At 28.1% G+C, this 13,883-nt stretch overlaps 1 protein-coding gene across 1 annotated transcript in view; it reads right to left on the bottom strand.

Annotated features, from left to right (window-relative positions):
- Positions 1 to 13,376, bottom strand: part of LOC107436846 (thyroid transcription factor 1) — a 50,155-nt gene extending 36,779 nt beyond the window's left edge. The window contains exon 1 of the mRNA XM_016048663.4: positions 12,845 to 13,376. Coding sequence (XP_015904149.3) covers positions 12,845 to 13,160 — 316 coding nt within the window. The 5' untranslated portion in view covers positions 13,161 to 13,376. The remainder of the gene's footprint in view (positions 1 to 12,844) is intronic.
- Positions 13,377 to 13,883: the final 507 nt, after the last annotated feature.

The following is a 13,883-nucleotide window of genomic DNA, read 5'->3' as shown; positions in this document are numbered from 1 at the left end:
CTGTTCAACGACGGTTATAATACAAGTATAATATAAAATAACTTATGGGGAAATACTAATGTAGGGATATATTCCGTGAAAAATATTTCGTTAGATAGAATTAAAAACTTCCTTAACTATTTTTTTTCTAATATTAGTTTATTTTTAAAATAAAAATGCATTAATAAGATTATTTATTTGCTTAAAAACCCCAATAAGTAGATATAAATATAATTGATGTAGGTAGACAATACTTTTTTTCATTTTCTTTAAATTTAGATTTGTTACATAATATCTTTTTAATTATTTAAAAAAATAACATTTTGATTTTTGAGCAATATGAAGATGAAAGCAAACTAAGATTCATTACTTGAAAAAAACTGAAAGAATTTTTTTTTTTGTAGTGCCTAATTTTTTTAATCCAAAAAAATAAAATCGTATTATTTTTTTTTTACAGAAACGTAAAATTATTTTTCTTGAAATAGTAAAATTAACTTAATTAAATTATTAAAAGAAACTGAAAACTAATAACGAATCTCATGGGTCATATTCAAACGAGAGGATTAGCACGGAGCTTCAAAAAAGTCAAGATAAAAATTGTCACTTTAATCATTAAGCGTCTGAAGTTGGCGACGAATATTAAGAACTCCAAATTTTAATTAAGAAGATAAGAAACTAACGCCAACAGCACAAAGAAAAGGAGATGTGCCAGTAATACAAGATGACAAAAAATGCGCGAGAAAAATAAACCATGTGTATTAATATGTGATGGAGGGATAGCTTTACTTTATTTATCGCCAAAAATTTTCTTTCAAAAAAATGCCGAACTGAATTAGAAGGAAAACTGTTGGTACAAAAAATTTGCTTAACTGTTTTTATGCCGGAGTAACAAAACAATGATGAAAGAAAACTCCACTTCGTCAACACTTAAAAGGCGCAAAAAATTTAAAACTTGTGAAAAAGTTGAAAAAAGAGCTGATATAATAATAAAGAGCGTTCTTCATGATGTGATAAAAAATAGGCGATGAAATAAGTAAAAAGAGTGACGGTTTTTGAAAGCCAGGAAGAAAAAAAAAAAGCGTCCCACCTCCGGCAAAAGCAATTGCACTCATCAGACGCTATCGCTGTGAAGAAAAAGGGGGCGTTTTGGAGTGCTGCTCGCCACCCAATGAGTGACCCTCCACGGGATAGCTGAGTGGCCCTCTAATATACTCGAAGGAATTACCAGAACCAGGTATGAAGCACCCTTTCGCTGTGCTCCTTCCTTTAACCAGAATGGTTTTCCAAGAGGGATTCTGTAACAGTTTTAGGGCCACACGACTTGCTCTTTGGCTCTTCTTTTCAACGATTGCGATCGCATGTGTAAAGTCACGAGGCATTGCTGTTTAGCGTTTAAACAACGCTGAGAGAAGGGTCATTGTGGTTTGTGTTCCTGTAACAATCGTTGAAGTATCATTTGGAAAAGAGCGAAAGGTTGGCAATCTTTTCTGGAGAAGGTATTTTTGCTCCCTCCTCCAGAGCATCAGCATCCTTTGCTCTCGAGCATCATTCTCTCTTTCTCTCATCTCATTCCGTTGATCCCAAGAGTCTTGAGCTCGTGCACAGGTGAAAGCGAGCAGAGGATATGGAAAAAGGAATATATTTAGAGCAAACCCCCGTTGCTTTATCTGATTCCTTTTTCTTCGTACAGAAACGAATATCTCCAATTCTTTCAAAGAAAAAGTACCAGATAAAACTACTTCACGAAATGCATACATTGTTGAACAATAAAAATAGTTCAAATTTAAGTGAAAATATTATAAATATCTTTTTTAAGGTTTGTGTATGTTCGATTTGATTTTTTTTTCGCAGCAAATTTCAATAATTTTGAAAGTTCATCACATGCTATCACGGAGGTTTATTTTAATTTTTTTCCTTCACATGACCATACCTTATAAGTCACACAAAGAAGCATATATTCTTCAGATATTATTTCAACACTTAGGAGAACAAAATATTCTAGGACTTCTTTTCAAACTGAGAATTGAAACACATTCTACACAAAAAAACATCACTTTTTTAAATCTTTTTTGATAATGAAATTGTTATGCTTCGATTGAATTCTGCCTGATATTTTCTCTCTAAAAATGCTTTAGCAGAGTTTTTAAGTTTCTGTTAGATATAAGTAAGTTATTCACAAATTATAGTTAGAAATAGTAGTTTTTATTTTTTGTAACGTTTTTTTTCTTTTCTTCTTTTTTTATTTCTTTTAAAAGATTTCTCAGGGCATGCTTATTTTATGTTCGTATTCTTGCAAGTTGTGTTGTAAGTCGTATTTTAAACAAAATAATTTCTAAAAAATAAGGTCAATTAAGTTAAAAAGATAATCAATATAAGGAATAAAAATAAAATAAAAACTAGTGAACTCCATTTCTTATTCGCTGACGCTCTCATACTCAGAAAAGAGTATGGTCAAAACTACCTGAATATGGTAAAATTTACCGCATTTCTGAATTTATGGGAACGCTAAAAAGCATGGTAATTTTTACCGTGGCATTTAGAAATGATTTTGGTAAAATAATGCGATAACGTTTGCGAAATTTTCATAAAATTTGGTAGTTTTAGAGTGATACCTTATAGCCTGACATAAAATCCATTTATTCTAAGAAATCTACTTTTCAGTTTTGTATTTTTTATAAACGAATGGTAATGAGAACACTAATTTCGAAAACCGCAATTTCCGATAAACTATATGAACGGAGAATTTACCAAGTGAATGGTTTAAATACCGCATATTTTAGTTTTATCACCAGAATTATGTTTTTTTTTAATGATATTTTTTTTCCTGATTACTAATTTTTTTTTGATTATTATTTTCTTTTTATGATTATTAGAAATAATTTTACCATAAAGTAAGGAAATTTCATATTTTTTTCCCTGCAGTTCCCAAAAATCGGTATACTATCACTATCGCTATGAAAATCTATTATTTGAATTCTTTTCAAAAGCAATTAGTTCAATAAATGGGCGTATAAGAGTTATTAATTTTCGTGAAGACTTTAAGCCTTAGCAAATTTGAATGATAATAATTTGTAATGTAATTCAAATTTTTGTTTAAACTAATGTTTTCAATGTTTGACTTAGTATTTCTTCGAGAAAAACTCTCATGCGTTTAAGGTGATTCACACTGTTTGCAGCTAATACTTATGAATCAAAACATTTTGTTACACAATGTGTGTTAAAGTAAATGCTTGTGAAAGTAGTGTCTTAAAATATTTTATTTTTATTATTTTTAGGTATACGTATTATTTTATTTTCAATATTACTTGTAATATTTTTCTCGCAAGTTTAATGCACACGCTATCTTAATTTCAAAAATGATTAATTAAACGAATTATGAAAGTTACTGTAACTTTGTTTAGTATAAAAGTAATAATAAAAATTCCGTTTTTAGCAATTATTTTTTAGCATGAAGTACAGATTTTTTCAATTACATACATTAATAAGATATTATACTTTTATGATTAGTAATTTTACATATGATATTCTAATTGCAATAGAGAAGTTGTTATTATTTCGTGAAAAAAGAATTTCATTGATCAATAAATATTTAGGCCAATAATAAGACCATCCTTTTTCTTCGAAAGAAAAAAAGAGGAAGAGAGAGAAACAACAAATAAATGACTATCAATATGTTAATCATCGTTTATAAACTGAGAGGTAAACAGCTTACAACTAAAAAAAGTATTAATCCTAAATTTTTGCTTGCATATAAATTGGATATGAAAAATGACAAATGGACGCAAAAATATCTTTTCAGAATTGATAAAGACGTAACATTTTTACCGATTTTAGTCAAAATAGAAATTTCAAAGTACGTAATTAACTCATATATCTTCTTTGCATAAAATCAGACACAAAATATTAAAAAAAAATCTAATGCATATTTAAGGTCGAATGTAAAGATGTAGGAAAGTTAATGCCATATTATAAAAGTTGTAAAAAGAAAGTTCCATTCATAAGTTTCAGTTTTTATTACAATTACACTTAATAAATTAGTCTTATATTGAAATTAATAATTTTATTCCTTTCATTTGTGACACTGTATTTATGGCAGTTTTATTAACTCAAACTAAGTGACAAATTACTTAATAGGAAGAAATTTATATTTTATTCTTATTTCATAATAATTAAAAAATGGTGTCTATGTTTTGCTTAAATCAACTATTTTTTAAAAAAATATACAATTTTTTCAATTTGCTTATATATTGCAGAATAGATAATTTTTTGTTTGTACTATGCATTTTTTATAACTTGAAAACTAAAAAGAAGAGAGGAAAAAAAAAAAGAATTTCCCCGTATTTTCCATTATTAATTTATTAAATTATTTTAATTATTAAAGTTATTTTGTAGTTGCAAAATAAGAATAATTTTTTTAATTTATTTTTGTTAAGACATGAGATTTTATAGTCCTTACATTTGTTGTCAATAGTCAAAATTAAATATTTCATCAAGTTCAAGAAAATTTTATGATTTCAATGTATTAGTAAATGATATTGTATCTTCACTATTGTGTGACAGTGTTTAAATTTATGTTCGGCTTTGAAAATAAAATGAAAAAGAATTATTGTTATTATTTCTTTTTTGCAATTTATTTGATTATATTGAGATTATTTTTGCAATAACTGAATTCTCGATCAATCGTTGCATGAATTTAAGTCATTATTATGTGTATAATAAATTATTGTAAAAAAAAAAAAAAAAAAAAAAAACTTTTTTTCTGATTTAAAACTTTTGTAATATATTTACAAAGGTGAAACCTAAATAAAATTTTAACTATTAGATATTTTGTTTTTAGTTTTAAGGCTTTTTAAAATCAAATTATAATAATTTTGTCAAAAATTAATATGATCATACTCTTTTTTCAATTACTATTTATGGATTAATACAGCTTAAAAATATTTATTTAAAGTAAAAAAGAAACATGAAATGTCTAATTATTCATAATAGAATATTTTTCTTAGATTTTCTTTGTCCCTTTATCATTTCTTCTAAAAACAAATTTCACAATAAGTTTCGGTCATTTAAGTAAAGATTTGGCAGTAATTTTACTCAAATTTTCATTTAGCAAGCAAAAAATTTAAATATTCTTAAAAAGAAAGTACGTCAATTAAAAAACAGAAAATTTAGAAGTAAATGATTCAAAGAACATAGTATTATTGATTGTAAGTTCTAGTTTAGAACAAAAACTGTGTAAGAGACAAAATTAAAAATTCAATGAAATTTGTTTAGTTAATTTATTATTATTTTTTTATTTATTTTTTTTATTCATAAGAATTGAACAATAAACTTTTGTTTTGTAAAATCGCGAATCTAAAAGAAGATCGTATTCATTCCCTTTTGATAAAACGAAATAATAATGCTTTTCAAAAACTTAGTGTACTTATATTTTTTGTGTGAATAAACTCCACTTTCTAGATTTAAATGAAATTGAAAATAAAGAAAATTAAAACATTGGCGTTATTAAAAAAGAGTTATTAAATAACAGCATTTAGTCTTAATTAAAAATGTAACATCAATGAGATTCGATAAATAAATCAACACTTAAACAGTTTCTTTTAATTGTTAATTTCATTCATATTAATTTGATGTTTTTTTTTTCCAAGAATACTAAACATTAACAATACAATATAATACTTTCAAAGATGCTAAAGGATCCGGAAAAAAAACATTATTGTAAAAACATTAGCACAATATTTTATGTTCAATTTTTTTTTAACAATATTTCAATCAAATAGTACGCATTGTTAGAGTTTGAATGAATTTTAACTGTTTTTGCGAAAGGAAAATATATATCAAATATATACATTCCTCACAAAAAATTCTATACATTTAAAACCTAAGTTTTATTAAAATTTGAATGAAATAATAGATTTAAAAATTGCACATTACTTTTAGGTAGATTTATTTACTGTATTTTACTTTTTATTTAGAAGATTTATCAAACAGGAACAGACGTACGTTTATTTTTTAGTAAAAAATGATTTAAAGTAATGATTTGAGGAAATGTTTTAAGCGTTGGTCTATTGTATCTTGATTCGAATTCCTAAAGAACAATTTCGCATGTTCTATAAAAGCAGATATTTTGAAGTAGTTTTACATTATCATTGAATAATTGCTTTCTTCAAAAAATTACTTGATTTTTGCAAAAGTGACAGTGGTATACAAATACTAGTGGTATAGATATACAAATAGAATAAAATATTTTTTTTATACTCAATGAAATAAAATATTTTTAACACGCTTAAATGGTAATTTTCGTAAAAATATGCTATTTTAGTACACTGTAAAAAATTCCAGATCAAATTACGGTAGGAAATACTGGCACTTTGTGTGTATCGTCTGTAAAATCCATTCTTACCATAAAATACTTTACAGTAACTCTTACACTAGTACTTATTAAATTATAGTGACTCTGTGATTTTACGGTAATTATAACAAATATTATTATTAGTTTAATAGTAAGATTTCATTATTTTAGTTAATAATAATTAATAATAACTTTAATTATTTTAATTGATAATTTTACCGATTTATTAATTATTTAATTAGAGTGATTCATTGATTTCATGGCAATTATAACTGTAAAAATTACAATACATCTGAAATAATCTTTTCAGTAATAATTAAAGATTATTACTGTAAAAATTACTGTATATCTGATCTGATTACTGTATATCTGTTTTATGATATGTTCTCGTAAAAAGTACTGGCACTCTGAGTGCCTCTACTTTTTACCGTATTATTAATTAGACAATATTATTAATTATTAATTTTAATAATTAATAATAATATTATTGATTATAATATTAATAATATTTTAATTATCATTATTATTATTGTCGTTTTAAAAATAATATTTTATTATTTTAATAATTAATAATAATATTATTAATTTTACCTTATTATTAGATATTTAATTAGGGTGTTTCAATGATTTTACGGTAGATATTGCTGTAAAAATTCCGGTACATCTGACTTTTTATTTCATGATATGTTCCGGTAAGAAGTACTGCCTGTACTTTTTACTGTAATTCGGTCCGGTGCTTTTTGCAGTGTATATTTTACACTCCATAAGCTAACTTTTGGTTTTTATGCCATTCCAATGCATTTTTCTTTGAAAATAATTAAAACATTATTTCAAAGAGCATTGTAACATCGCACTTAACACAAATAAGCAAGTTAGACCCTAGACAGTCATTCCGGCCCTATAAGAAAGTATTCTGTTCCATGCCGAAATGCAGCATTTGAATATTAGGCATTGTACTTGTTTATATGGATCTTGCACATAGAACCGAAAACCAAGCCTATCAATGTGTTATCTATCAAGAAAATTCACCTCAGAGTCTCAAAAAATTTTGAAAATTTTCCTCAATTCAAACAATATACAATTAATGTAAGTTTAAAGAAGGAAAAAAAAAAGGCGAAATAAAGCAATTGGCAAAAATAAACAAATTAAAAAAACACAGATGGTTGTTTCGGTTAAAAAAGCGAGAACCGCTGATTTCGATACTAGTATTTGTTTACGGCACAGAAATTTAAAATTTGAGCTTCCAGATTGTTTAGTTATGTATAGTGTGTTGTCTACGGCTGCAGTTCCAAATTTTTTTCGCCTGTGGAACCCTAAATGATTGATGTACTTTTGGCGGAACCCAAAAACTAAATTAATAAACCTGTTGGCATATTGATTGACGAAGCAGTAGTAATTATTTTAAAAATATGTAACGATTTATTAAATATTTAGAAAATATAAAGTGAAGAAAATTTTGTCATCATATCGTTTTATCACTATTAGTCTTAAAATTAGGTTTTATGTCAGACAGTTAAATTCACAGGGACTGAAAGGACTAAAATAAACGTTGGGATTGTTTATTCTTTGGCCAAGAGGGAAACATACTTCTTTGTTGAATTCGATGCGAAATACTAATGCAATTTTTAATAAATGTATATCCTTTTCAGAATTCATTCATTATATTGTTATTAGAAAAAGAATTGTTTTGAATATTGTTTATTCACAAACATTTAATTCAATAATTTCACAAAAATAATAGAGATATTAAACTAATAATGGATTTTTAATTGGATATAAATTCAATTACTGGTATCGAAAATCACAACTGATTTTTAAAAAAAGTCCTAACTCTCGGAGCCCCCGTGACTCGTTCACGGAACTCTTTTGTTACGTGGAACATCTTTTGAGAACCGCTGGTCTACGAGCATTAAGAAAACCTACTGAATTTTAAAGATGTTAAGTAAAAATTGTTTTTCCAACTCTTCAGCTCCAAAATACAGAATGTAACGTGGTTTTGTACTTGTTTATATGGTAGTTGCTCGTAGCATTGAAGCTACTAATTTGGTTTTCTGACTAGTTTATGCTTATCTAATGAAAAAAAAGTTGATTCAGATTTGTGTTTCAACTTACTTTAAATTAATATCTGCTTGCTCTTTTATATTTTCTATCTGCTCACATCTTGTATAATTAATACAAACTTTTGTAAATAATTATTAAGTTTAACAACAAGGACATTTGCATTAAATCTGTCACCTCTAAAATGAATCAGTTATTCAATGCAGCACTTAGATGAAGATTTGATGCTTCATTTTACGAATAAGAATTTACGCCTTTAAAAATGTAATTTGAAATAAAATTAATGCTTTTGATTTTAAATTCATTAGTTCATGTTGTTCAAAATTAAGCTACAAAGCTAGGAATTTTTAGGTTGAAATTTAAAAATTATAATTTTACAGAAAGAAAAAAATTTGGTAAAATTAGTGTACAGTAATATAATAAGATTTCAAATTTAGAAAGAAAAAAAATTTTGGTTTATAAATTTAAAACTTATATTATTTTAACCATTCGTTTGGTAATTTTTCCGTTTATGTAGAACAGTCGTCAGAAAATTCTGGTTTTTCAAAACTGTAATGTAACCACACATTTATATTGTAAAAAATACAAAACTGAAAAAGTGAATTTAACCGAATGAATGGCTTTTATGACATAATCTAAGGGATGATAAAGTTATCAAATTTTACAACAATTTACAAATATTGTCATACATTAAGGAAACATATTTTATTGATAATTTCACCAAATTCATTACCAAATTACATCAGTAAAAATTACCAAGCTTTTTTGGTGTTCCCATAGACTAAAAAAACACGGTATATTTTACTATGTTCTGGAAGCATGCATAACATTTTTTGTTAAAAATGCTACTCCTAGAATTGGCATTGGGAATGTGTTAGATGACTTGAATAGAAAATATTTTTAAAAAAATGATCGTCAATATAATAATTATAAAATAATTAATAAAAATATTTCAAACTATTTTTCACCTTAAATTCTAATATTCATTAAGATTTAAGCAGTGATTACTATTTTGTTCATCTTAGAAAAGAAAAATCAAGCATTGTTATTTTTCCAAATACTTTCTTATCAAACAATTATCAATTCATTTTCATTGATTTCAAGTGAATGATTTTCTTCCTTCTTGAAAAATTTTAAATGTTGAATTACTCAATTTCTTTTTTTAGTACAGCTTAAAATTTCATTTTTATAATAAAATACTCACATAAAAGGAGAAAAGTAACAGAATTCCTAAGTTTTACAAGCAAAAAAAAAATTATTATTATTATTATCAGATAAATAATTAGTAAAATTTAAGTGTAATTATTGTCACAAACATTTTTGTATTTATATGAAGAAAAAAATTCATTTGGAAATTAGTTTATTAATTAATGCTAAATAGCAACCAGGGATTTCTTTGAATATATTTTTCAGTTGAAATTATGAAAATAGTTATGGTTCGTTTATATAACATTCACGCTGAAATACATTTATAATTTTATGCAGTGTCCCAGATGAAAAAGGAAAAAAAAATTTTTTTTCGGTTGACATGAAATACTGTAATACTATTAATTAATATTAATAAAACATTAAAAGTTATTCAAAAAAATTAACGAATATCAGCAATAACGAATATCTCAGAGTACTTGGGGCAATGTTATAAAGAGACAAACTTTTTCAAATGTGAAATCTTATATCGAACTAATTCTTAGCATTATATCCGGATAGTTACTTTACAGACTTACAGAATCTTCATTTGTAAGCTGCAGTAGAAACATCTTATTGCCAGTATTTGAATCATTGTGTTTTTTATTTATTTACTTAAATATATTCATTTATTTTATTTTATTACTTATTTAATTTTTACAAAAAAACGCTCACTTGAACAAATTGATTGAAAATGTGGTCTATCATAATTTTGTAACAAACCCTTCGAATAAAAGTAGGATATACTTTATGCAACGCATGAATAAAGCCTGAATAAAAGTGACTAAATTACAAATAAAGGTAGAGGAAAGGTTTTCAACAAGGTAACGACTAAAGGTAAAGGTTTTCTGACACTGAATAAAATTCTAGTTTATAGAACCGAAACTATGGAATGCCCTTTTTCTGTACCTTTATTCGTACCTTGTTCAAGTAGTTTTGCTTTATTAATTAGTAGTTTCAACTTTTTGAATAATCTGTGAATATCAAGACAATTCGTTTTGACAATAAACAATTCATTTTGAGTTGAACAAAAGTTGGCTCATCATATTAATTTTTAAAAAAAATTGTTTAGTTCATTTTCCTAAATCAGAAGAACAAGTTAGAACAGTTTTTTAATTAAAATATTAAACTTTACGATAAGTTTTAAAGTATTTGAAAGGATTAAAAAGTTTAAACTCCTTTATTAAACCAATTATAATTATTAATACAACGAGTTTATCTGCTTATAAACGAAATAATCGTCACTTAATTTTACATGCATCTTAAAATAGCATTCAATTTTTATGACCTTCGTTGAACAGCCGACTCCAATATTAAATTTACGGCTATACCAATGTTCAGCTCCGTAACCTTGTGATTTTGAACCCAATTCAGAAGACAAGGTAACTCCTGGATCAAGTATTGTGAGAAATTTGTCTTCGTGGAGGCAAATGGATTTTCGATGCAACTTTTGATGGAGAGGAATACCACTAAGTCTGACTGCAAGGGGACTCTAACTCATTAACCATCTGCCACTGATTATATTTAACGTCAACACTGTGGTCGATGCCAGATGCGGAATTTGTATCAACCTGCCATAGCTGGGATTCGAACCCTGTCACTTCATTTTAAGGCGAGAGCTCTATCCTCTGAGCCACTACGACTCACATTAGTTATTGTGAAACACCTGATGGGAGGGGTAGTTCTGATGTTCAATCCTCGGACAGGGCAAGGTTAACACTACCCTTTAGTGGGGTCGATACTGGCATGCTATGGGATTAAGCACAGGGGGTTTCTCGCTAGCTGACCAACCCGTAGACCAGCTTATTCACCCCAGTGAGTGAGAAATTGGAGCAATTGGAATATGCACAGCAGGACTTGGTCCTTCATGGGCTGTCAAGTTTAATTAATTAATAATTGAGTTTAGTTTAATTAATTAAGAGGTGAAATAAGATATGATGTGAAAGAATTATTTAACAATAGAAATTGAAAGCTAAAGTCTCCTAAAACATAACTCATAACAGTTATAACAGTTATAACTTATCGAATGACGATAAGCAATAATCAATACAATATTATAAGGAAATTTCAAAATATTTAATTTCTATTTCGAAAATTTTTCCATTATACGTATTTGAAATTTATTTTTAATTTTAAATTAAATAACTTCTTACCATTTTGATTTTCAAAAGCACATAAAAATATTATACTTTATACTTCAATAAGATAATGCAACAAATAATGTTTTTATTAAAATGTTGAAGAAATAATGAAATCATTTCCATTTGCTATCCTACATCTAGATAGATTTGTTGACAAATAATTATTTCAACTATAAAAATAGTGTCAAAAAATAAGTATTTGCATTGTTTCATAACATCTTATCTATACAAGGTAATAAACTAATATAAATTTATGCCGTAAAATAACAACGAGCTACAATGACATTTTACTGTTCATTCAAAAAGTTTATTTTTCGGTTGTAGCAATTGCTAGTTTTATAAAGTAAAATTTGTTTGGCAAGGTTAAATACATATATTTTTTGAAAAGAATGTAAAATGTAAACGATATCATTAATGTAAAAAAAACGATGTTATGAAATATAAACAAGTAGAATATTTGAATATCCTATATTTAAATGGTACAGCTATTATATTTTAATAACATTTGATGCATTATATTTTAATAACATTTGATGCAATTGTAATAGTTTCGGTTAACTCATGAATATCAAAACTTGTCTTTTTCATTAATTAAAACTAGAGGTCAATAGTTTAAAATGAATTGTCTAAATGCTGTTATTCATATTAACAGTTGCATATCCTATATATTGCATTTTTTTTAATGTAATGCCTACTAACTACAGTTAAGTAAACTACATCTTCAGAGAATAATGGCAATACTATGTTATCAAATAGTAATTATACCGTTGTTAGGAATATTTCGTATTTAGTGCAAAAATGTTTCACACATTTAAAACAGCATTGAGAAAAGAGAACCATTTCTGTTCAATTAATTACAGATAATTCTGATTCAAAGATCTTTCATATTTCTCAAGCATAATTGAGAAATGAGGGAGGGATCTATTTATTTGTTTGAAAGTTAAATTTTTAATCAATTTCTAAAACAGTTTTCACTTTCAATTCGGAGCTAACGTTTTTCCAAAAGGAATTTAAGAGCAGAATTCAGATTCGTGACACTTCTGATTTGTAACTAAAAATATTTTACAACTATTGAAAAGCAATTTTAAGAAAGGAGGAAAGTTTACAGTTATACTGAATTATTTTCACTTACTTGCAAAACGGGGATCTGGAGTGGTGCTGTACCATCCTGGTGCAGATTGCCGGACGTCACCGTAGTGGGCAGAGATGTCCGTTCCGTTACAGTACTGGGTGGGGAAAGTGTTAGGGTGAGAGAGCTGGGACATATGCATGTAAGGATTGGTCACGGGTACGTTCATGGCTGCTTGAGTCTGGGGACTCCTGTACGTTGAACCTAGTCCGGAATTCTCTGCAGCAACTGCTGCGATTGCCTTCTTGTAACTTTCTTCGAGTGGGCTTAGGATATCGGTCACGGAAAACGGTGTAGAATGTTTAGGACTCAGTGACATTGCTTCCACAACGCCAGAGCTTCACCAAGAGACCCCTCACTAAGGAGAGACCCCTCGTCCCAGGGAGTTCCTCAAGGACCCTTTTCGCAACAAAGTCCGGCGGCGGTCAAACAACCTCCCTCCAAGTACTATCTACTCGAATGTCTAGAAATCCGGACGGTCTCAGAGATCCGAACTGTTTAGAGCTGCTACTTGTATTGGTCTACTCGTATGTGTGAGTGCGTGCTACGATAGCCCATGGAAGTGGAAAAGAGGGGGTGTCTAGATTAGAGGGGTTGATGGAGGGGGTGTGGGGAGAGGCTGAACAACAGCGTTGGCAGGACCAATGGGGCTCTTGGCGAGTCGTTGACGTTCGGAGGAGGGCGCATGCGCAATATTACACATCGTCCAGCACCATCTAAAATCAAAAATCGTTTTCCTCCAAAACGATATCTCTTTGCAGATGTCTTCGGCTCTGGGAATCGGATTTATCAATCTAATTTCTAGTGGGTGGGAGACGAGTGAGTCTGAGCAATGATGAAGAATAGAAAGAGAAACGGATGATGAGCAATAAAAAGGACGATGAGGCTCCCAGGGTGTTCGGGAAAGGAGGTGGAGTCCACTTGACTCAAACGAACCAATAAGAGATTGAGTCGGGAGACGCTCTCCTATTGGCGTGGTCTGTCAGAGTACTCTTGATCAATAGAAGCAGAGCACGCGTTGTAGCACCTCCCAAGGATCCGA

This window comes from Parasteatoda tepidariorum, chromosome 6 (genome assembly GCF_982258835.1).
Source record: "Parasteatoda tepidariorum strain Cologne lab strain chromosome 6, Ptep-v5.0, whole genome shotgun sequence".
In the NCBI taxonomy this organism is placed as follows: Eukaryota; Metazoa; Arthropoda; class Arachnida; order Araneae; family Theridiidae; genus Parasteatoda; species Parasteatoda tepidariorum.
Note: the sequence above shows the minus strand (reverse complement) of the source record. Positions and strands in the feature narration are given on the sequence as shown.